Raw genomic sequence first — 23,647 nt, 5'->3', positions numbered from 1 at the left:
CATTCTGAGCTGAGATCCCTGCTAAACTTGCGGCTTCATTGACTCCTTAACTTTCTCTCTTTCTGCCTGATCTTTGATGCCTCATCTTGGAGAATGATGTTTTAATCGCCAAAGACAAGGGGCCTACGGTGCCTTCAGTCACCTGTTCAAATTGAATTGATTACCTGTCCCGTTGCCTATTTTGTCCTGCCTGCCATCTCTTGGTAACTCTCACCATTGCTTTCTCTCTGGCTGAGCTCGCCCGTTGCTGGTTCCCATTATTTCCTGATGCACACGGCGAGTTCATCACCTTCCCAAGATACCTCTTGATTGATTCCTTATGGCTTGCGGAGAACCACTTAAGTATTTCCTAGCTGAAACGAAGCAACGTTCGGGAGCTCGGTCTTTCTTTAAAAAAAAGAAAGGAAAGCCTCAGATTTGTGGTTGTCATTGTTTGTGTAAACATTACTTGAGGCAAGTTGTTAGAGCACTGGGCTCTATGTGTTTCTTTTTATATGTGTTCAAACAATTCCTCTATAAAAGAACTTGGGATGTTGTAAAACACTTCTGCCGTGTTTGTACAAACCCCTTCAGCAACAAGTCGGATGCAATGAAAATGAGCTAATTGGATATTAGTACAGTCCTTTGCTCTTCATCAAAGACAGTGTGCCCTTCCCTTCCACACAGGTCTGAGACCAAACCACTGCTAACCACTTGGTTTCTTAAAATAATACCTTTTATCTGCTTTACAACTTTGGCTCCTCCCCAGTAAGTGTCAGCATGCTTCTGAGTAAAATTCAAGGCACCGATTATGGCTTTTCAAAGCTCTAAGCCTGGTGCCAGCATGTGGCATCCTAGGGCAGGTGTCAGGGAGCCCTTTTGACCAGTGCTGGGTCTAGGAGTCACCATTTACATTTCCCACAATGCACCCCATGTAGCATCACTCCAGTGCATTGTGGGAAATGTGAATTATGGTTCAGCTGGGGAGCTGGTACTGCTGCTATCAAATATTCCTCCGGTGCCCATTTCTGCCCCCTCCAAAAAAAACCTACAACCTGAAGCTGGCTCTGGCCCAGCTGACCTTCTGTCAAACTTCCCCAACCTGGTGCTTTCCAGATGTTATTGAACTACAACTCCCATCAGCCAGCCAATATGACCAGTGATCAGAGGAATTGTAGTCCAAAACATCTCAAGCGGTGCTTCTCAAACTATGGGCTGAGGACCACTCTTGGGCTTCAGCACTGGTCAAGCAGTTACCCAGACACAAACAGCAGTGGCTGAATAGTCAGAATAAGTAAGAATCAAAACAAAGTGGGTAAGAGAAGGAAACTGTACAGGGGCACCGACTTATAAAAAATATTGGGGGGGCCCATACCGACTTATAAAAAATATTGGGGGGCCCAAGACCTCCAAACCGCTGCTGCTGGGGGAACGAAAGGGGCGAGCCCCGGGCTGCCCCGACCTTAAGTGAACCTGTGAGGGCCCGCCCTTTGCGGCAGCCGATTGGCTGCCGCCGTGGGCGTTGAATATTAATGATGTATCATTTTTGTGCTTCATGCTGTGGCCACAGACATGTGATCTGATGGTGAATTTGGGGTGACCCAATGCAAAAATCCTGAGAATCCCTGTGGATCCATGCTTTGTAACCACGTTTTTGCACCATTGCAGCCCCAGGCAACAGTGGGTGTGTGATTTTGGGGGGGCAGGCTGTAGCCATGGACATGCTATGTGCTCTGATGGTGAATTTGGGGTGACCCAATGCAAAGATCCTGAGGATCCCTGTGGATCCATGTTTTGTAACCACGTTTTTGCACCATTGCAGCCCCAGGCAACAGTGGGTGGGTGATTTTGGGGGGGCAGGCTGTAGCCATGGACATGCTATGTGATCTGATGGTGAATTTGGGGTGACCCAATGCAAAGATCCTGAGGATCCATGTGGATCCATGCTTTTAAACCACATTTTAAGTGGGGAGGGAAGGAAAAACACAGAACGGACAAGGAGCACGAGAGGGGTGTGCAGAGAAGCAGCTGGCCAAGAATGCAGGGGAGGGGTATAACGGCAAGGAGGAAAGGAAGGCAAAAGTTTTCCCTCACCTACCCACCCAAACCAGCCAGCTCGCACGTGCGCTCGCGCGCTCTCTCTCTCTCTCTCTCTCTCTCTCTCTCTCTCTCTCTCTCTCTCTCTCCCTCCCTCCTGCCTGCTTGCCTGCAGGGGAGGGGCTTTCCCTGCTCTTTGTTCCGTTTGAGCAAACACAGCAAGGAAACAGAGGAGGGTGGGCAGTAAGACCCTGAGGCAGAATGCAGGGAAAAATACGGTAATAATTTTCTTAAATTATTGGGGGGGCAGAGCCCCCCCAAACGAATTTTTGAGGGGGCTCGGGCCCCCTCAGGCCCCATGGAGTCGGCGCCTATGAAACTGTATAAGAGGAGAAAGTGAATGTAAACACTTTTAACAATGGTTTGTGCTCTTTAATCATGGTTAGATGCTACACTCAAACCATTGTTAAGGGCTGACCACAAACGGCGTAGTAAAATCAGGAGTTGAATAAGTGGCTTTGCAAACCATGCTTTATAGGTGGTAAATCTGGGTAAGGGGCAGTTTCTCCACCCCTCCAGCCTTTTTGAGAGAGGACAAGCAGATTTTAGGGCTTAGTTCAGGACTGAGTCAATATGCATACCAGGCCTTAATCTTGTTTGAATGTGTTTTGGCTCTTTTTAAAAAGTGTGCTCCACTGAGTGGGTTCCACCTCAGGGCTTAGACTGACGGGGGGTGTGTGTCATAAATATGACCCATCCCAACCATCTGCTGCTGCAATCCATAGAACTACTCTGAGCCCTAAAGGAGCAACCCCGGTCTCTTACCTTTGGCTTTTGCTGAACTTCATAATTCAGTTCCCGAATGTGATTGTGTTTTTTTTAGACAGAGCCATGTCCTTTATTGCATAGTTCCCTTTGTATTATTGTAAGGATGGCTGAATCTGTCAATTTTGGTTTGTCATTTTTTCCAATCTTCAGAACAGTTCACCCTATTTCCACATTCATTTGCAAATATAAATTCCACATGAACGGTTACACACATTTTCATATGTGGCTCTCCTAATATACACATATGTCTATATATGTGTGTGTACATATGTATATCCAGCTTTGCCTAGTGCACACATATTTGCAGGCAATATTGCATTGTTGGGAAGTGTGAATTTGGAAGGAGAGCCGTATTTCAGCTGGCTGGTAGAAGTTGTAGTCCAAAACATCTGGAAGGCACCAGGTTGTGAAAAGGCTTTCTTCTTCTTTTCAAAGAGGGCAACGTACTTGCTTGTGTTACCATATAATGTGGCCTTTACCTTGATGGTCACCCATACTTAACATGGTGCTGGCCATAATTCACTTTGGACATTTGGCTGTAATTGTTATTTGGCAGGAACTGGGTATTTTTCACATAGATACTTTACAGCTGTGTACAATGATTATTCTCAGCAATCCTAGACAATTAGCAGGTCCTTTCATAATTTGTAATAATCTTGGATGGTTGCAATTTTGTATCAAACAGTTGTTTCACCTTTTGCACTGTGCAAACAATTACTACAAATGCCCCCTACTAACAATTTCTGTGGCTTTGTGGCAAGGCTTAGGATTCGGCTACCTCCCAGTCTACTCCTCTGGGCCAAGTAACGCTGGAGAAGCCTGCCTGCCCAACAGAAGTGATAGCTTCTTCTCTGCCTTACAGAGTGTTCCACCCTCCTCCTTGGGGAGTTTCTCCTCTTCAAAGGAAACATTCTTTTTCTACAAGCTGCAATAAGAATTATTTAATGACATACTAAAAGTAATGTGGAGCAGCCCATATTTTCCAGAATGTGGAGAGGACCCCCGCCTCCTTCATAAGAAAATAGCCTTGCCAAAAAGCGCCCTTTTTATTCCAGATGTTGGCTTTTCTCAAACGCATGAAATGGCCAATGCTAGCAAATTTATTTTTTAACCCATGGATTTAGTTTCTTTAATTTCTGGCATATTTGAGCATGACGTATAGGCCCTCAGCAATCTGCTATAATATTTGTTCTACGCAGAGTGAGGGCCAAATCCAATATTGGTAGAAGTGCTGTTGAGGCCAAGGGATATGGGGGAAACAGACCAATCAGGGAAAGTTCGGTGCTGGAAATATAAATCCATATAAGACCTGAGAAGAAAAGGGCTGGGGCTTTTAAAAATTGCTTTTCCTCACTCCAAGTCTTTGAGCGAAGCAAGGTTACTGATAAATAAATGTGTATATGTATAATTAAGATATACTCAAAGGAGCCCCTTCATAATGGTGGTAGCAACTTGCAGATAGGGTGTGAGGTAAGGGACACTGAACACATAGCCTTCTGGGTTGCAAAGCTGTTCCTGGACTGTCCTATCTTATGCAAGGAGGGATAAGGGGGTTGACTGTTGCAATGAAATATCCATACACATTTTTTAAAAAAATTGTTAATGCTGTCAAGGACAAGGAGAGCATACCCTTCTTCCTTTTCTACACAAGAGAATTTTCTTCTCCATGGCAGTGTGGACCAAGAACAGTTTTACCTTATAGGCTGGGGCTGATGGCAGCTGCTATATAAAACATCTGGAGGACAGCAGGTTGTCCAAAGGGCTATTATAAATGATGGAGAAGCAACATTGCCAGGAATGCGGATGCTAGTTATTGAAAGCCACCCAGAGACAGTTTATAGTAGTAAAATGTTTTTTATGTTCTGATATGTAAAATAAAATGTCCATACTATTGTAACAAAGCTTTAAAAAAACAAACAACAATGCCACACTGCGTTTTATCTAAAGTGGATTCTAATAGAGATTTATCTGTAGCATATATGTTTCATCTAACCAAAACTTAGTTTTTACATCACAAACGGGTGTAAAAAAATTTTTTTTTTAACTTAAATAGCTTTTTTTCCTTAAAAAATGTCCCTTGCAACATTCATTATTCTATTACGTATTTTGTTGTTTAAAAAAAAAAGCAAAGCTGAATGGAACATGTGGGCCTGCATTTGTGAGATATATATATTTATATTTTATATATATAGATATATATATAGATATAAATAATTATTCAGCATGCAACACTTGTAGTGATTTCCCAGTTCTGATTATAGAACCCCACACCAGCCGCACACAGGCTAATTGAATCACCACACAGGATGTTCTGGGTGAAAAGTAGCCTTCTCCTTAGTGGCCCTGCCATCATGAAAACCATCTCTTCCTTTTCATTATCCCAATTTGTTGGTGTAGAATCCCAGCAGACTGGAGACGTCACCATGTTGGGGAGAGAACCAGTTTGGGTGACTAGGAATTGGTCAGTAATGTATGCCCCTGTTGAAGTGTGGTTTTTGCATGTGAATTCTTAGGAGGTGCAGGAATTAATTGGGTTTGGTTTTCTGGGTTTTCCTTCTGCTCGTTACTTTCCTTTTAAGGACCAGGAATAGGCTCTGCACTCGTTCCAGTAAGGAAAACCTGTCCACTTTTGCCTGTGATATTGTTGCCACTGATGTGTTAGCAGATGTGTAGCCAACATGGCACCTTTAACTCTCATAAACCCTAGCTAGTTTCAGAAAGTACATGGGTAGATGAGATCAGGAGGCTTAGTTTGGGCCAAATTAAGTATACACTTCCAGAGTTAACACTAAATACACTACATTATAGCAAGCACCATAGCTGCTAGAGGGCCTTGAAAATTGTGTCCCGGGCTTTTTAGACTTGTCCACCCATGTACTATCTGAAACAAATGAGGTGCATTGGTTGCCTGATGTGAAATATATTGGCATTATTTTCAGCTTTCCTACCCCACTATGGGGCAAACAGGACAAGTATAAAGCACATTTTTGACTTTTAAAGCAGGGCACGTGGCTGAGGGCAGAACTGCAGATGATCAGTTTCATAGAAAGGACAGTTCTGTGTCAAGCCTACCTCAAGTGGTGCAGTCAAGCTTGCAGGCTTCTGGTTGGCTGCTATGAGAACAGGATGAAGGATGAGTTGGACCTTTGGCCTGAGCCAGCAGAGCCCTTTTCATGTTCTTACGTTTCATGTTTACTTGAACTACATATTCTGGAGAGGCAGATTCTGGTGAAGATGGCCATTTTCAGTGAGTTTTATGACCATCTGTCATTTTTGCTAAGTGGAAATAATACATTTTTGGTTGTGTATTACTAAATCCATTATGTTTAAATTATTCTGCGGTGTGGTTCTCTGAGCAGGGTCAATCCAGCCAGATCCCACCCCCCAAGCAGGATCTCCACTGGAATTATGGGAGTCGTGTGAGAGAGCACAACTCCTGTTCATTCCTGCCAGAGAAACTCAGAGGGTTGCTTTCCTGGTTTGTATTCTTAACTCAGAAGTTGACTTGTCTGGGTCTCCCCTGTATCTGATTTACTAACTGTAAACTATTTGGAGGACTACCCCGAACCATTAGAGAGTTGTGGTGGAGGGGCTAACATTTAATGCCTTCTTTCTTTTCCCGCAGAGTTTAAAAAGTGCTGTCTCCCCCTAGCTGTACGTGGAGGGTAAGAGCAACAAAATCTTGGGGTAGCCAGTGGCCATCCATCATAAATTTCCTCCCAGAAGGCACTGCTGGGACAGCACTAGGTCTTAACACAGCACTAGGTCTTAATACAAACCTACCTAATTCACACATTTTGAAACAAATGTGCGAACCAAAACACAGCCCATCCTTCTAAAGCTGCAGTTCTCCAAATTCTGCAATGCGGTGCTCCAGCAAAGTGCAATGTAGAATGCATATATTAGTGGGAATGGCTTTGCAAATATGTGTATATGATAAAAAAGTTGCATACAAAAATGTGTATAAATTTTGATTAGAATGTTGATGAATTTTATAAGTCCTTAAAAAAAGTGAAATTGATGTGGAAATATGGAGAACTGAATTTAAGATTGGAAAACAGACAATGAAAGAAACCAAAATAAACAGATCCCCCAGTGCCTTTGGGAGGAAAATGATGTTCTTTAGAAGCGCTTTCTCTATCTGCAAAAACTGGGCTGGGGGCAAACCCCCCCCCCAAATCTTTCCCCTGATCAGTGCTGATTTCAGCTTCCAAGACTGCACCAGCTTGGCCAAGCCCTACTGTGGTTGAAGGCAGTGGCATACACATTTAATCTGCTTAAGTGGCTTTCTGGGTCACAGGCTCAATTTTTGTGTGTGCTTGTTCTCTGCATTGCTTTTTGTAAAGTATCCAAAATGCATGGAAATTGAGGAGGCATTCAGTGAACAGTCTGGTGTATATTTTGTGTGCATGCATGTGCTTGAAAAGGGAGAATAAGTGTTTCATGATTTCATGGAGGGAACCACATCTCTCTTTGAGGCAAATACTCTCACTGGGCAATACGACTGGTGGTCCAGGCCACTGAGCCGAGTGCTTTATTTTTTTTGAACTGGGTTTTTACCCCCTCCCCCACCCCCAAGACTGAGCTGCTTTTGTGTCTAACAGAAAACAAGCTCTTCAGCTACACAAACACCGATGTTTTTGGTCGGTGTCACGGAAGTGCAAGTTACCCACAGGTATTAACACTGAATTAACATAGTCCTGGAGCATTGACTCTTAACCGCAACTTTTAGGTTCACTGCCCAGTTGCAGGAATCATCCATCAGGCCAGTTGTCCACAGTCCCCATTCCTGAATGATACGGTAAAGAAGATTCCCTGGACAGCGAGAAGGTCTGAGAGTAGAGGAATTCATTGGCTGCGCCTAAGTGGGGAGAGGGGGGCTTCCTCTCGCACACTGAGGGGTGCACCCGTTCCCTTGGGAAGGAGGGCGCAGGGACTCTCTCCCGGGCCTGAGACTGTGAAAGCTGATTGTAGACCGTGAAGGGGCTGTTGCCCGGCGGCTGGGAACTCTGGTTCGTGATGGTGGGTAGACGCGGCATCATGGTGGTAGCTGTGAAGTGAGCAGGGAACGGCTGGTAGGGGACAGTTTCCATTGTCTGAACACTGTAGCTGGTGTAAGGTGCAACTGAGGTCCACATATTGCAGCTCAAAGGTGGAGGAGGTGGAGGAGGAGGCAAGTCTTCTACCGATGAGACACCTGCAATTTCAGCACCGGAGCTGGAGTACATGCACGCCTCCCGCGGCGTCACGTCGCTGCAGTAGGAGGGGCTCAGCATTTGCTGGTCATACGGAGGTGGTGACCGAAAATAGTGCTCTTCCCCGACAGAAGAGGAGGCGTCCAGATAAGAGCGTTTGCAGGGTAAATCCAAATGCCGGGCACCCTCTGCATGCATACCAAGGAACAAGCAAAGCGAGAAATGCTTAGATAGTTAAAAGGTTCTGGGCACAGACCACTACATTGCTAGTTTCCTCTACATGCAGTTCTTATAATCAATATCCAGCCCAGGTACAGAAAGTGCCCTATTGCTGACCATCCCTCTGGATTGTTGGATATATTTGGTCACTCTCTGTGTTTGCACAGGGCGATAGGAATGCCCCCAAAGGTATGGCAACTGAATGCGTTCCCTTTCTGCAAGATGCAGTAAAAAATCAATTAGGAAAAGGGCACGTTAAAGTTAGAAAGTTTGAAAGACAAAGCTCCAGCTGAAACTCGCCACTTTGCCTTTTCTCCACAGCAGGTGTGGCTTCCTTGTGATCATTTGAACTATTCTAAATACTGTAGGAATAGCCCCTTCCTCCTCTGCCCAGCATTAACCCTATCCTGGTTCTTCAGTCTGCCTTCATACAACTTGCTTTTTAATCCCTTGCATTATGCACCTTACAGCCTGATCCTATGCAGAGGTAGGCATGCCTAAGGTGAACCTATCTCTGAGCAGAATCAGGCTGTCTGTTGATCGGGGAAGCTACACCGTTGCCTTTGTAATATTCCAATAGCCCTGTTTATTCTTCGAAAGACATTCCTCATTCTCAAAAAGGCAGGGCATTGCCAATGTCCATCTATTCCAATCAATCTTAATTTAAGGCGCTTTCTCTATCAGTTGAAAGTTTAAATGACTTTGGCTACTGCTTTCTTACACCCAGCAACTACTTTTCATTCATCTCGATAACAGGCTGGCCACAATGCTTTTGTAGTGTTGCTTTTGACAAGTTCAAGGAGCCCTCAAATGCCTTATCAAGAGCGCTGTCCAGAAAAAGAGAAGTGGTCTACATTTGCCAGGACTTCACGTCAAAATGCTGCAGAAAACTTGCCAGATAAATGCTAAGGGCTGGTAAACGTTTTTGCTATGTGCTAGGGGGGGATCTCTCTTCATGCTTCTTTGCTGTAGAACAGCATTTTGAGGTCGGGAAGCCCCAATTATTGTTGCGAGGAACCCCGAATTTTTTTACAATGAATAAGCTAGTTAATAAATGCATTTTTCTGAAAGAACCAATTTTCAGAGTGGTGTAATTAACAATTTTCTTGCTCTTCTGCTTGTTGGGTACACAGCTTATGGCTTTGTTTAACTTTTAGGTCAAGTGTTTCAAAGTCACATGTAGCTGAGCTCTGAACACATTTACTCAGAATTAAATCTTGGAGTTCAATGGCACCTACTCCCTCATAAGTGTGCTTAAGATTGCAGTGCTACACCAAATAAGACACATACACACATAGAGAGATGAAATTCCATGTGTGTGCACATTCATTGAACTAGTGTTACAAGAAATGCAACCGTATAGGATTCAGAGTAACTAAGATTGCTATTAATCAGAATTGCATTGTATGAGACATTTTTTCCCTTAGAGAATCCGCTGGAAACCCCCCACTACTCTGTTAGGTAAGGTCTCCTAGCCTAACATTTTTTGCCTACAGATCTCAGTTACCTCGCCGCTTCAGGCAGTGATAGAAGAGCCCCGATTCTCTTTGTGCCGTGAAGGTGTTGAGGGGCAGGTCTTGGGCATCCGATGCTGCAAACTGCATGTGAGCACCATTCTCATACTGGTAATGCTGGAGCCCCTGGTGGCTTCCGTGGAGCGAGTTGACGTCAGATTTAGTGGAAAGCTGACCGTGAGTTGACACCAGCCTCTGCCTCATTATGCTTTTGGAGATCACTGGATACTCTTTGCTGCAAAATGCAATAGGAAAAGAACCAGTTTTACACATTTAGACAGAACAAAACCATCAGGAATGTTATCTCACTATTGTGTGGCTCTAGAAAGATGGTTTCCAAACTGTGTTCCTTGGAAGCTTCCTTCAGGAACACTGGACTAGTTTCTCTAAAAGAAGCTTGACCAAAGGCCATCTCTGCTCTTATTCTTCTGCAGTGGGCCTGTTGCAGGAGAGTGATGGGTGTAAATTTAGGAGGGCATGATTTAGAAAGGCACACTCCTTCCATATGGGGTAACAATGAACCCAATTAGGCTCTCAGACTAGCACTATGCATGACCTGGACTATGCCCCCTAGGATATGTCCCCAGAATCTCCTGCAACACACACAACTTCTTTGGATTGTCGGATGTGGAAGGAGTTCCTCAGAAGAACTGCCCTGGAGTGCTGGGCATAAGAAAGTCACCTTAAGACTGTATGGGTCCTTGGGATCTCAGACCAGTTCTCCTCACCTGCTACCTGATGACCTTTTGGCTGAAGATGCTGGGAATTTGAGCTCACACCTTCTGCATGCAAAGCGTATGCTCTTTTCCCCAGCCGACAAGATCACAGTTCAGCCACAGAGCTGAGTGGGTGGCCTTGGGCAAAGCACCCTTGCTCCATGTCTGTTTCCCATCTGTAATGCACATTTAATTTATTTATAGCCCACTTCTGCCAAGCACACATGGGCTCCTGCCAAAGCAGCAAAATGTGCAAGTCAAAGCATCTGATAGCTGTGAAGATCAAGATCTGCTGCGGCTTGCACAGAACCCCCAAGGGGACACGATCCAGCAAAAGCAAGAGCCAAAACAGACAAGCAGAAGCCCTGTGTGTTGTGTCTGTTGCTGGGCTATAGTAGGACTCAAGTCTGAAAGAACTCTCCTCTGAGGTTATTGCTGAGAAGCACTCTTGACAATTTATAAAATGAATAACTTAGTTATGCAGCACACTTCAGGGATGACAATATATACAGTTTTCCCCCACCTACAAAGAAAACACTGCCCATGAAGTAGCTGTATTAGACAGAGAGACACCTGCGCTTCTTCTGGGCCCTTCCTAATTTTATCTGTCTCTGTTTAGTTGTCCCACCTCTGTAATCTTGCCACGCGTAGGTCGCTGTCATCGCTGCCTCTAAAGCCCTTGGCAAATGGGTTGTTTTCTATCTTCAGTTGAGTTATCTATTAAGGAAATAAATGCGGTGAGTTATTAATTTGAAAGGAGACTTCAGACTTTGTGCTTCTCCAGAAGACCTATTTATTGAGCATTTAGCATTCATCCTGAATTGCTTGAACAAAGTTATGTAGTAGTTAGATTATATCCAGTCTTTATTAGTATTCATTCTGATTTGTTTGCAGGGTTAGATGAAAATGAGCATTTCTCCTGATTGGCTTGTAGGGGTGTTTATATCTCTTCCCAGTAGCTAGTCATTCATCTCACACATCTCCCCGTCACTTTTCAAGCTGCTATGGCTACAGAGTGCTTTATTTTATTTATCTATTGCATTTATATCCCACCTTTTCTTCCAAGAAGCTCAAGGTGGTGTAGTTCTCCCCCTCCACATTATCCCCACAACAACTCTGAGGTAGGTTGACCTGCGAGATAATGACTGGCCCAAGATCACCCAGTGAACTTCAAGGCTGTTGAACCCTGGTTCCCCAGGTCCTAGTCCAACGTACCTACCAACCTATAACCATGTTTTGTGCTTGGGTACCTCCTGGTAGTATAAAACCAGTCCATGTCTACAGTGTAGATGTGACCTACATATCGGTTCAGATCAATCCTTGGTTCTGGGACCTTTGGCTCAGAAACATGTCAGAATAAGGTGCTATCCACATTCATTTATGATAAGCAAATCTGACAATTTCAGTTTCTCATTCTTCCAGTCTTCAGCTCTCCATATCCATCAGCAACTCTTTAAAAGTCCTCATGGGAATTCAACAGCATTTTAGTGCAAATTTATTCTAATGTGCACGTTTGTACATGCATTTTGCCTAATATACAACTTTTCACAAAGCAATCATGCCTCATATAAAGATATTTTGTGTGTTATTTTACTGATATGTGTATTTTTAGACACACAGTACCTTGGTATATGCATTTTTGTACATATTACTTGGCTGGATAATAGCACTGCAAAATTCAGAGAAGTGTGAATTTTGGAGGATGGCCCTATTTCAGTTTGCATAGTTTTGGAAACTGTGAATTAGGTAGGTTCTTCTTTATATGCAAAACAAATCCCTATTAATATGCGCCATCATTGTACTTGCACTTCTCAGAAAAATACAGTTGGCACTGAAGGGACACAATGTGTAGGGCTTGTCTGCCACTTTCCCCCAAGAAAGCCTGCTGTTTACTACTGAAGCAGAAGGAACATCAAACAGGTTTTCTGCAGATTGACATTTGTTCCAATTTAGCGGTAAACGGTGGGGTTTGCCTGGAGAAAGTGGCCGGGCAAATGAAAAACCTGCCTAGAAAGCACGGGACAAGCAGAAGTGTGGACAAGCTCTAAAACACAGTTTCTGATGTGTTTCCATTCCATAATAAAAATAGGGAAGGTATTAAATTACATGGAGAAGCGGGAGATACTTAAATGATCACTTTTCAAAATCACATACATACATTAAAGCCTCTGCACTCACATAGACAGTTGATGGAGAGAGAGTTATCTCCATGAACTGGCATAAGTGGCAGAGAAAGCAGGGCTTTGGCAAGGAAGGGGGAATTCACCACTCCAGCAAGGACCCAGTAAACCCAAAGGGGGTGTCCTTGGTGAAGTGGGAAGCCATTTCTGGCAACGTAGCCACTACTTTACCCTTCACCATGTGCAGGTTAACAGAGAGGTCACACTTCTATCACAAGTTAATGGAGGGAGAAGCTGGATCCTCAGCAATGGCTGGAGTGGACAGAAGTCCGCCCACCACTACCCTGCTGTCAAAGACTCGGGATAAAATATTCCTTACTGAGTAAGTGATCCTGCCCCAGAGCTCTTTCTGGAGATCCATGCTACCACCACAGTCACATTTGTCCTATAATCACTAATGGGACTCCACCCCCAGTTTAAAGTGAAGGTTGGGGAAGGTTTTCAACTTAAGCACAGCCTCACAACCGCATTGAGAAGTAGGCAGGGGAATTAGGATCACTGACAAGTTGTTAAGAGTAAAATGGAAGGTAGAACTTCATTGCCAAAGATGCCTTTCCCACACCCCATTAAGTAGGTGAAGGGTGCCAAGTCAGTTCAGCAAGGCTGAAAGCACTCTCACCAACAGATAATAGAAACAATACTTAGTTTGCTCTCATGGCAATCCACAGCGAGGGAAAAATTCAGTTATTAAAAATTTGTCATAAAAGGAGTGTGAAAAAATGGTGGCATACAGCAGCAAAAGCGGTGAAATTGTTACAGGCTGGGTCATGCCTTGTCTACCCCACAAGCCAGCCCAAAAGAGCATTACGGGGGGGGGGGGGGAGAGAACAGAAACAAATGTGGAATGGACCCCAGTAGAAAACTGCCCCTGCTAAAACACGACATAGCAGCCCAGCAATGCTTATCGGGAAAGTGGGTGAGCAAGGCAAGTCCCTCTTCCTGGAAGGCACTGACATTTCAAAAGGAGGCCACTTTACCTTCTGCTGGCTGGCTGCAGCTTTCCTGGCACACTCATCTTGGCCAATTCTGCTCTTTCTTTTTCAAAAAAGGATTTTCAAAAATGTGGCTTTCTATTATATTTTTAGCCTCTCTTTACAACGCTACCTTCCACGCCCTGTGTCCCCGTGCACTGCATCATTGAGCAGCACTCTCAAGGCTGATGGCAGGCACAGCTCCAGGCAAGTGACTAAATGATACCTGGAAAGTGATGCTACTGGCTCTGTAATTGAGGGAGTCAGGCTGCCCCCTCCCCACATAGTTAGCCTTTCCCTAGTGATTCCTTAAGCTGTGGTAGAGCCTGTGGCAGCTTAACAATCTTCCAAAGGCCGCAGGATGCTGCAATGCTTTGCCTAAACACTCCACCCACAAACCAAACTGCAATTGAACACTTCTTCATTCAGCTCCTTTCTGTACTCCGCGTCACCAAAGGACACCTCGACAACTGGCATTATAATAAGTTCTTTACTGCCTGCAAACAGAATGCAGAATGTTCTCACTCTCTTTCTCTCTTCTCACTCTAACTCCCATCTCCTTGCTAAACAAAAAGACGTTTGCAGCTATCCTCCATTCCATACATTTTGTTTTAGGGTGGGTGGGAAGACACCTTCAGTGGGTAAATTCCAGATTTCAAGCCTAATGAGCTCTTGCATCAGAAAAACCTGCCTCTTAATCTTGGGATTTCTACATATCCCCACCGGCACTGCCTCAGTCATAACTTCCCTGAAGGGGAAGCCATCCTTTAAATTTAGCCCTGCAGCTCCTATAGAACAGGTGGCCACAATGTTTGTGCAAGTCCATAGCTCAGGGGCAGAACATCTGCTTTGCATGCAGATGGGCCCACATTCAATTTTCAGGTAGGACTGGAAGAGAACTCTGAGTGGAATCCTGGAGAGTTGCTGCCAGCCAGTGTGGACAATTCTGCACTAGATGAACCATGGGCCTGACCTGGCATGCCTAGACTATTCACTCTTGCCTAAAAGTCTTACCTCTTCTCTGCTTTTCCTTTCCAGGAAACCCTTCCTTAACTCTTCTTGTTGCCCCTTTATCAGATTCCATATCCTTCCTGCCTTCTCTGTCTTCAAGTGATTGTATCACACCAAATGATACAATCCTGCTGGTCCCAGGATATTAAGATGATGTTGCTAGATGCTACATCACCGCCCCAAATGGACGCTTTGAAATAAGTGTTTTTACAGATCTCACACCAGAGCCCTAGCATAATTGACATGATTAAAAGATGCCACAGAGTTACTAAGAATGTTCTCAGTGGATTCTTTGGTTAACCATATTGGGGCTATACAGCTGCACTTACAACTGTAACTTTGCAACCAAGATTCACACTGAGGGTTCCTGCCTGGGCTCTGCCAAGTCTGTTTTTATTTGAATAGACAACCTGGGAATGAGCTGCTTGTTTGTGGCTCCATAATGGCAGCATTTTGGATGTTGAAATAATATAGTCTCTCAGTTGGCAGGTCCTTTTTAGAGTGGGTGCATAAATAGCCACAGCCTAAATGGGGCCCAGGTCAACTCAACACATGGATTCATCTTGTGGATTGGAGATATATCTTCCTATAGGTTACAATAAATCTTGTGTCCTCTGGGCTGCCATGCATCTTGGAGTGAAAGGAGCTGGTGTTTAATTGGTAAAGGAAAACCAACCTTGTGCCTTCCAGATATTGCTGAAATCCAACTCCCATCAGTCCCAGCCATCATGGCCAATGGTCAGGGATGGTGCGAGCTGGAGTCCAGAAATATCTTGGCATTCTGGATCCCGACTACAATGTGCCTCTGAACAAGAGGACAGAAGTGGGAAGAAAGCAAGGTGAGAGCATGGGGAAAGTTAATGAGGTTAGGAGGTGTCCACAAGATGGTGGGAATTGGGCTTATGTTTCTAACATTAGTAGACAGTGTGTTTACCATGCTACTGAAGCTGTGCATCAAGCAAGTGATGATTCTTCACAACATGTGAAGAGTGTCTGATATTTTACAGGCTAAACAGAACCAAAAAAAGCATGCTTTTGACATTCTGTATAGATTTTTTGAGGGATGCAGGTGGCGCTGTGGGTTAAACCACAGAGCCTAGGACTTGCTGATCAGAAGGTCAGCAGTTCAAATCCCTGCGACGGGGTGAGCTCCCGTTGTTCGGTCCCAGCTCCTGCCCACCTAGCAGTTCGAAAGCACATAAAAGTGCAAGTAGATAAATAGGTACCGCTCCGGCGGGAAGGTAAATGGCGTTTCCGTGTGCTGCTCTGGTTCGCCAGAAGCGGCTTAGTCATGCTGGCCATATGACCCGGAAGCTGTACGCTGGCTCCCTCGGCCAATAAAGCAAGATGAGCACCGCAACCCCAGAGTCGGCCACGACTGGAACTAATGGTCAGGGGTCCCTTTACCTTTACTTATATATTTTTTATCCCCCACCCAGCTTAGTGGAAGCAGAATGTTTTAGGGATTAGCTTGATACTGAAAACAATTTATGGGGCTTCATCAGTGGCCTAAGTAATGCTTTGAGAATTCTGAGTTTGTGCCCTGGGCCATTCTGCATTTCCTCTAAAGCAGGTGTGAGCAAATCTGAAGCCTATGGGATCTACTTTGCTTTTTACTAGAACCCCAAGGTCCATTAATCAGAGCCAGGTGTTAAATAGTGGCTGGGGGGAAGCAGAGTCAATTACTTAATACGCCACATGACCCCTAATCTGCATACACAGAATAGAGACTCGAGCAGCTTAATTTAAGAGGGAGGGTTTGGTTGTTAAATAATACAGAAACAAAAAATCTGATGAGTCTACTGCTACATCCGAATCAGTGCTGCCATCAGAGTAGGACTTTGGGGCAAAGGTCCAGAGCCTGGACAACAGAAGGAGCAGGAGGGCACCCAAATGCTCCAGGGCTGGCTAATTAGGGACATGTGGATCTGTCAATTTCAGTGTCTCATTTGATCAACATAAAGTTCAGTTATCCACATTTCCAAATCAATTTGCAATTTTTGTAAGTACTCGTAAAAATTCAGCAGTATTTTAGTATGACTTTCTATTATGATGCACCTTTTCCCCCAAAGCAATTTCCCCTAATAGGATGCATTTTGTATGTTATTTTCACCAATGTATTAATTTTATGCACACTTTATCCTAGTATATCCATTTTTGTACACTTTACTTAGCTAAGAGAATTGCATTGCAAAATTCAGAGAAGTGCAAATTTTGAAATATGGCTGTGTTTTAGTTCACTTATAGTTCCAGAAAGTGCTGCTAATTAGTTGGGGTCACATTTAAATGGATCAAATTTCATTCTCATCCCTTGCTGGCTTACCACATTTTGAAGTTAGTGAAGTAACATACATTGCCAGCTGCTGCTGCTGCCACCCCCCCAAAAAAAAATTAAGTCCAGAGTCTAAATTTAGTTAACTGCACCAACTCTAGTCTAATTTCTGCCCATTCTTGTATTGATGCATGTGAGTGGTACTGTTGAAGATAGAATTAGATGTGGGGCAACTAAGGGGGGTCAATATTGTTGAAGATAAATCAAATACTGATATAGCACTTTTACCCCACTTTTCAGCCCTTACAAGAGTTACTAAGCTGGCTTGCATTCATATCACAATAAAAACAGCATTTTTTATAAAGACTACCAGCACATTGCATAGAATGATGCCATTCTTGCCTATAAAGTATCTCACCACCATTGTCTCCAAAGTTAAACCATTTTTGCAATTTTTAACCTCATGTCTTTCTTATTTTTAACCATTGTCAGCTGTCTTGAACATTTTAATGGCACATCAGTGTTTGAAATAAATAGGAAAGCATGAGGCAGAGTTCAAAGTGGCTACCAAACAGCCTCAGATTTGAACTAAATAGCTGCTAGTGTCAGTCCTATGATGCGTTTGGTGCCTTGTTCTGAATCAGTTTCAGCAATCTGCTGCAGTTTCAACAATCTGTATTCTCCATCTCCCGCCTCACAGAGTCCACTGTTTAGTTTGGGAAATGGAATAAACTCCTGAAGTTACAAAGCCAGAGTGCTGTAAAACTGCTCTCCCTGATTCGTTTGGTTAGCTCATGAGGCTCACAGTACCCAAACAGTATACAGTTTGGCTGCTTGAAGTTACCAAAGCCAGCAACTGTTCCTGTTTGTGAATGGAGTTGTGAGGAAAAGAGCTTTTAAGCTGGGTGTCAAGAAACCAGTACATCTCCCTGGGTCATTTGTGTAGAAATACGACCCTCTCCCTAATACTGACATTTTAAGTGAGACCTTAAGGTGATCTCTCTCTATAAAGCCTCTCCAGACAAAACTGTTTCTGGAGAGCTTCACTTTACAACTGACAACTTTGCTATGGGTTAAGCGAGTCAAAGACGGTGTCAGGAGGACGAGTGCTCTTGAATGCCTTCCTTGATCAAGGATTTCTCCCCCTGCCCAACAATCTGGCACAGATTTCATGAAATTCACACTGTGCTGTAAAGTTTGTGATTGTCAACATTTTTGGTTGAATCCTGTGACAAGCAGTTTGGGAGAAATTGCTTTGGATTACATCCAAAGTTAGTCCTACTCAGAATAAGGATGCAAGAAGGCACTGATTTATGTTCCAATTCATGTTTGTTACATGCATTGCTGTTTCCATTCGACTGCAGTTCAGCTTCTAACAAAAACTATGTTACTCATCTCTGCCATCCGTGGCAGAATTTTATGTAACTCATTACCTTATCATTGTGCTATTCTACACTACAGTGGTACCTCGGGTTAAGAACTTAATTCGTTCTGGAGGTTCATTCTTAACCTGAAACTGTTCTTAACCTGAGGTACCACTTTAGCTTATGGGACCTCCCGCCACCGCTACCTGCGCGATTTCTGTTCTTATCCTGAAGCAAAGTTCTTAACCCGAGGTACTATTTCTGGGTTAGTGGAGTCTGTAACCTGAAGCGACTGTAACCTGAGGTAACACTGTATTCATTTCAATGCAAAGGAAATTCCAGTCAGTTTTAGGGGAGTGTGACCAGTGTGGTTGCACTGGGTGCCACATCTATACTGTAGAACAGAGTGTGAGAGGCAGGGGTCCCTGAATTTTCACATCGCACAGGGTGCCGCTGAAATCTGAGAGCCCAAAGTCTGATACTGCAAATACAATGCAAATTGGGGCGGGAAACATCAATTATGCATCATTAGTAGACTGAAAACAGCAGTAGCAGCTGCTGGATGGTTTTTTGTTCCTGAAGAATAACAAACTCCAGCAATTTCCGCTCCCAATTCTATCAAAATTCTCCGACATCCCTAACTCAGAGTAGAGGCATTGAAATCAATGGACTCATCTAACTTTATGCCCATTAATTTAAGTGGGTCTGGTCTGGTCTGAACAGAACTTACAATCCCCTGTGCCTTTCTATGTTTTCCGCCCTTAATTAAACAGCTGCTCAAACCTGTGGCTTTGTTGGGCACCTTCTCCCGAGATACAAGCTGAGAGCCCTTCATTCATTTTGCAGCTGTAAGCAGGCAAAATATAGACTGGGACTATACTGGTAAATGCCTGGGGGATTTCCAATAGATCAGCAAACATTTCTGCCCCCCCCCCCCAAGTGTTTAACAGTAGCAACTAAAAGGCTTCCCCTCTAAAAGGCAAACTAAGGCCTGGGGGCCAGATCCGGCCCAATCGCCTTCTAAATCTGGCCCGCGGACGATCTGTGAATCAGCGTGTTTTTACATGAGTAGAATGTGTCCTTTTATTTAAAATGCATCTCTGGGTTATTTGTGGGGCATAGGAATTCATTCATAATTTTTTTCAAAATCTAGTCCGGCCCCCCACAAGGTCTGAGGGGCAGTGGACCAGCCCCCTGCTGAAAAAGTTTGTTGACCCCTGAATTAGACTGTTGAAACCAAGAATACTTGGAGGAAAACCAGAGCTGGGGTTGGGGGGCGGGGCGCCAAGCTCAGTTTTGGTATCAAAAGCTAAACATGTGCTCGAACACCTCTTTCTTAATTCTAGGTCTATGTTCAGTCACGCACCCCATGCCATTTTTCTCTCACTTGGCTCCAATTGGTGGAACTTGATGTTAACACCCCCCTCCCCCCAAAGAAAGACATTGATCCCACAAGTCTGAAGTTTGTTCTCCTTCCTGCTCTACAGGTTGTGGAGCAATAGATAGTGCACGCACACTCCACACACACACACACATACACAGACAGTATGTGATTTGGAGGACCAATTCTCAGTCGGTACAGATCTTGACTCAGACTCCAGTTGTATCACATGCATCCAATCAGACCAAACCTTCACAAAATGCATGTAAATCTACCACAAGAACAAGAGCTGAAATCCATTTTGTGTTTTTCCCCCTCAAGTTCTCTCAATCTCACGCCCACTCAAAAAAGAAAAAAATCCTTCTTTTCCTTCATGTTCTGACCACAAGGCAGGCTCTTAACTGCTTTTATAGTAACATTCCTTGTATGTCTCCCTAAATACATATACCGTAATTACTTTTCACTGTAGATTTATGGCTGGGCTTTACCAGTCATTATTAGGTTTGCTTGCTGTTTTGAATGACATCCGAGAGTTTATGGCCTCTGATTCATTAGTTACTGGGCTCACTGTGACTGCCAAGATACCTGCTTTAAACACACATACACACACTCAGTACACTTTCCTTCCTTTCCTGAATGGCATCCTCTGGGTTTTGGTAAAACCAAGCATAGGGCAAGTGGGTGGGTGCTTTCTATTCAGAGCCTGTCTTCTGACACAACCTTTAAGAACCAAAAAGACTGTCTTCTGGATGGAGGCCCACCTTGGCCTGGCATAATGCCAACATCCTTCCCGTGTGATGTGCCCTGCCCAGCCTCTATTTCCCATAGGCACAGTTCCTGTGAACACAGATGTTCTATTTAGCAAATCGTGGCATCTGCTCTGTATGTTTCACCGCCTCTGTTCATTTGTCTAATCTTTTTTTAAAAAAAAAAGCCATATAACTTCATAGCCAATTACTCCGTAAGTTAATTACTCTTTGTGGGAAGCAGTCCTTACTTTTGTCTGCCCTTGGCTCACTGCCAGCTGGCCCAACATTCTTGGATTAGAGTGTGGCCATGCAATTTTTTCCAAAGGCAATAGCTTGATTTCTGAACATGGGCCCCAGGGGTTGGGAACCTGCCACACTCCAGAAGTTATTGGACTCTCAACTCCTAGCATGGCCAAAGTCTGGAGATGGTGTCTAGTACCATCTGGAAGGCCACAAAATGCCCATCCCTGACCTACACACTCTTACAGGAAATCAGCCTTTAATGAGAACCTGCCTGCAAGGCGGGGTATCATCCGTAATGACTACAATGGTGCACATATTCCATTTAACGCAGAGGTTTGGAGCTGCCCCAATGCACCACAATCCCACGAACCCAAGAACTTAGCAATGCTGCTCTTTTTTTTTTTACAACATAAAGAACTTAACGAAGCTCTCTTCATTTCAAATCTGGGGGGGGGGGTGGACCTGTGTGACCCAAATGAAACATTGGGTGGTATTCAACTAAGTTTTATTCAAAGTAGACCCACTGAAATTAATGAATGTGACCAAATTAGGTTCCTTCATTTCAGTAGGTCTACACTGAGTAAAACTGAGTTGGATATGAACCACCTAATAATGTCCCAAAGCTTTCTCGAACCTACAAAACCTGAAGACAAAGAATATGAGGAGAAGACTGGAACCCTTGATCACTGAGGTTATTACAGGCACACAGGAAGAATAGTAAGTAAGAAGGAATCGATATGATTAAAGTATAAATGTGAACTACCAACCATTAGGTAGAAGTGATCCAGTCACAGTGTGAAGAAAGTGACGAGAGAAGGTTACTTGTCTCATAGTACTAAAACTTCTCTGTCTGAGCAGTAAAGTTCTCACCAGGACAAGCAATGGAAAAATGCTACTTTGGTGGAGTTTCTTTTACAAAGGTTTAAGTTGCACCTGCTGCTGCCACCACCCCAAACATATCACCAAATTCACAAAACAAAATGACATTTTGGGCCACGGTGGCACAAACCTTGTGGTTCTGATAGGATGTCACGGATATAAAGGATGTTTCTGGAAACACGTGAGTGCAGAAAGCTGTGTTCTTGGAGCCAAATGCGTTGTTCTCATCTGCTTTCACAATGTGCAGCCTTGGCTGGTATTTGTGCATAGAATTAAGAATGATCTGAGGAAAGGAAAACAAGAAGGGAACTCATTAGGAATACTGTACAACAAAGTGTATTCAACTGGAGTGCATTATAGGAGCAGGGAAAGGCATTTAAAACATTATGGTGAATTTTGGCTTTGATTTCAAGTAGGAAGGAGTCTGCATTCCTGTATGTGAGTAAAAAAATAATAATGATGTAACTCTTGAGACCTGAAGCCAAACAAACGTATCTGGTTGCTTCCAATTTATTTATTTCATCAATAGCATATTTTTAAACCATGCCTTTCAAACAAATTCTGATTGATAAAACCCAATAAACCAATTTAGACAAACATAAAAATAAGAGGAACAAACTCTAAAAGCAGCATAAACCCCTTCAGACTACAGAAGCCAGAGAAAAGCACCGGCTGAAAGTCTTTGCGTATGGACAAGGGCATGTGGAGATAGGTCATTTCTTAAAGCACTGTGCTCTCAAGTCAATTAGAGTTTTTTCAAAAATCAAAACTAACACTTTAAATTAGGCCCAGGAATGGACCAAGGAATTATGGCAATTGTTGAAACAGTCAAGCAATGCAAACAGTTCCAATCACAAATCAGTGTATTCGTTTTTCCTTTGCCACTCCTCACCCCAGTGGCTTTTTTCTGGGGGTACGCAGGGGTAGGCATACCCCTAAACATTTTTGTGAAACTTTGCTTTTGTACTTATTTCCCTCGATTTGAACTTTATGGTGATTTTCTTAAGTCAAAATGAGAGTACCCCTAAACATTTTTTTTTTTAAAAAAAGCACTGCCTCATCCTATGCCTGTTGATTCTCTTGCTCATTTTTCTTTCCCTTCACAGAAACATTCCTCACCTTTTCCCCTAATTTCTTAGCCAACAGCAAGCAGAGAGGCTGGGGGACGTCCCACCCTTTTGCAGTATTAAGGCAGTTCATCCACTCATTGCAAGAGGTTCCCCCATCACTTGACGGTACAGCAATACCAGCTGCTCTATTCCCACTTTCACTGAATGATGGAAGGCCAAAGGCATCCTCTGCATGGGTCTGTTTTCATTAGAGGAGAGAGTTAGCATTGCCCAGTGTAGCTTTTTACTCATGTTAGATGGGAAAGAGTTGGGTGGAAAAGGGTTGCTGAGTCTCCTACTTACGTCCTGAGACACAGGGTGGCAAGTTAAGCTTGCAGGGCTGCCAGGTTGCCTCAAACTGCATATAAATATTGTAAGAAATAAATACAAAAGTGAAGTAGACAAGAAATAGACTCATTTGCCCATCACCATATAGTATATTTAAAGATAGACAGGCAGATAGATAGATATATACACATGCATATTGTACGTACAAGGTACAGTTGCATATATTCATAAGGACCCCATAGCCATGGACATCCACAGGAATTTCTGCCTGGGGGGAGGACAAAGTAAAATAGGGCAGTTTCTCACCCCCAAAATTGAAAATAATAGTGCCTGTAAATTATGCCTCATATCTCAGGTTCTGCAAATGCTAGAAATTTACTCTCTTTTTTATGGAAAGCTGGGGATCTGGAGATTATGGTTCATATGGGAAGAGGGGGACTGCCCCCTTCTCTCCCTGCCTCCCACTTGCAGAGGCCCACAACCCCCCAGAGTGTTATGGGGAGAGGAAAGGGGGAGAATCATTGGACATTAATGGTATCTAGGCAGAAAGAGCATCCAGCAACCTGATCGAGGCCCCTCCACTTCCGTTTAGCCATGTTCACAATCTTGATGTTGATGGAAAGTGGGGCTGGGGCTGGAAAACAGAAGCCTATTCTTTTCTATTTGGGTCAAGCTACACCATTATGGCAGGATCAGTTCTTTTAAGGCCCTT

General features: G+C 43.8%; 2 protein-coding genes across 12 annotated transcripts in view; one reads left to right on the top strand and one right to left on the bottom strand.

The window, feature by feature from the left end:
• The window catches only part of BRIP1 (BRCA1 interacting DNA helicase 1), a 196,582-nt gene extending 186,700 nt beyond the window's left edge, over positions 1–9,882 (top strand). Inside the window, exons 24-25 of one of the 3 annotated variants that reach the window (XM_081890172.1) lie at positions 9,015–9,173; positions 9,755–9,882. In XM_081890172.1, coding sequence (XP_081746298.1) covers positions 9,015–9,167 — 153 coding nt within the window. In that variant the 3' untranslated portion in view covers positions 9,168–9,173; positions 9,755–9,882. Of the gene's footprint in view, positions 1–236; positions 1,307–9,014; positions 9,174–9,754 lie in introns of those variants that run through there. The other 2 variants (XR_014163229.1, XM_081890174.1) reach the window with 2 other exon arrangements.
• The window catches only part of TBX4 (T-box transcription factor 4), a 103,568-nt gene continuing 84,599 nt past the window's right edge, over positions 4,679–23,647 (bottom strand). For all 9 annotated transcript variants that reach the window (XM_081890421.1, XM_081890420.1, XM_081890423.1 and 6 more), the window contains 4 exons: positions 21,669–21,821; positions 11,117–11,205; positions 9,766–10,007; positions 4,679–8,227 (listed from right to left, as the gene is read on the bottom strand). In XM_081890421.1, the coding sequence (XP_081746547.1) occupies positions 7,599–8,227; positions 9,766–10,007; positions 11,117–11,205; positions 21,669–21,821 (1,113 nt within the window). In that variant the 3' untranslated portion in view covers positions 4,679–7,598. The remainder of the gene's footprint in view (positions 8,228–9,765; positions 10,008–11,116; positions 11,206–21,668; positions 21,822–23,647) is intronic.

This window comes from Podarcis melisellensis (assembly GCF_964234715.1).
Source record: "Podarcis melisellensis genome assembly, chromosome: 15".
Classification (NCBI taxonomy): Eukaryota; Metazoa; Chordata; class Lepidosauria; order Squamata; family Lacertidae; genus Podarcis; species Podarcis melisellensis.
The sequence above is the reverse complement of the archived record's forward strand: the minus strand, read 5'-3'. Positions and strand labels throughout refer to the sequence as shown.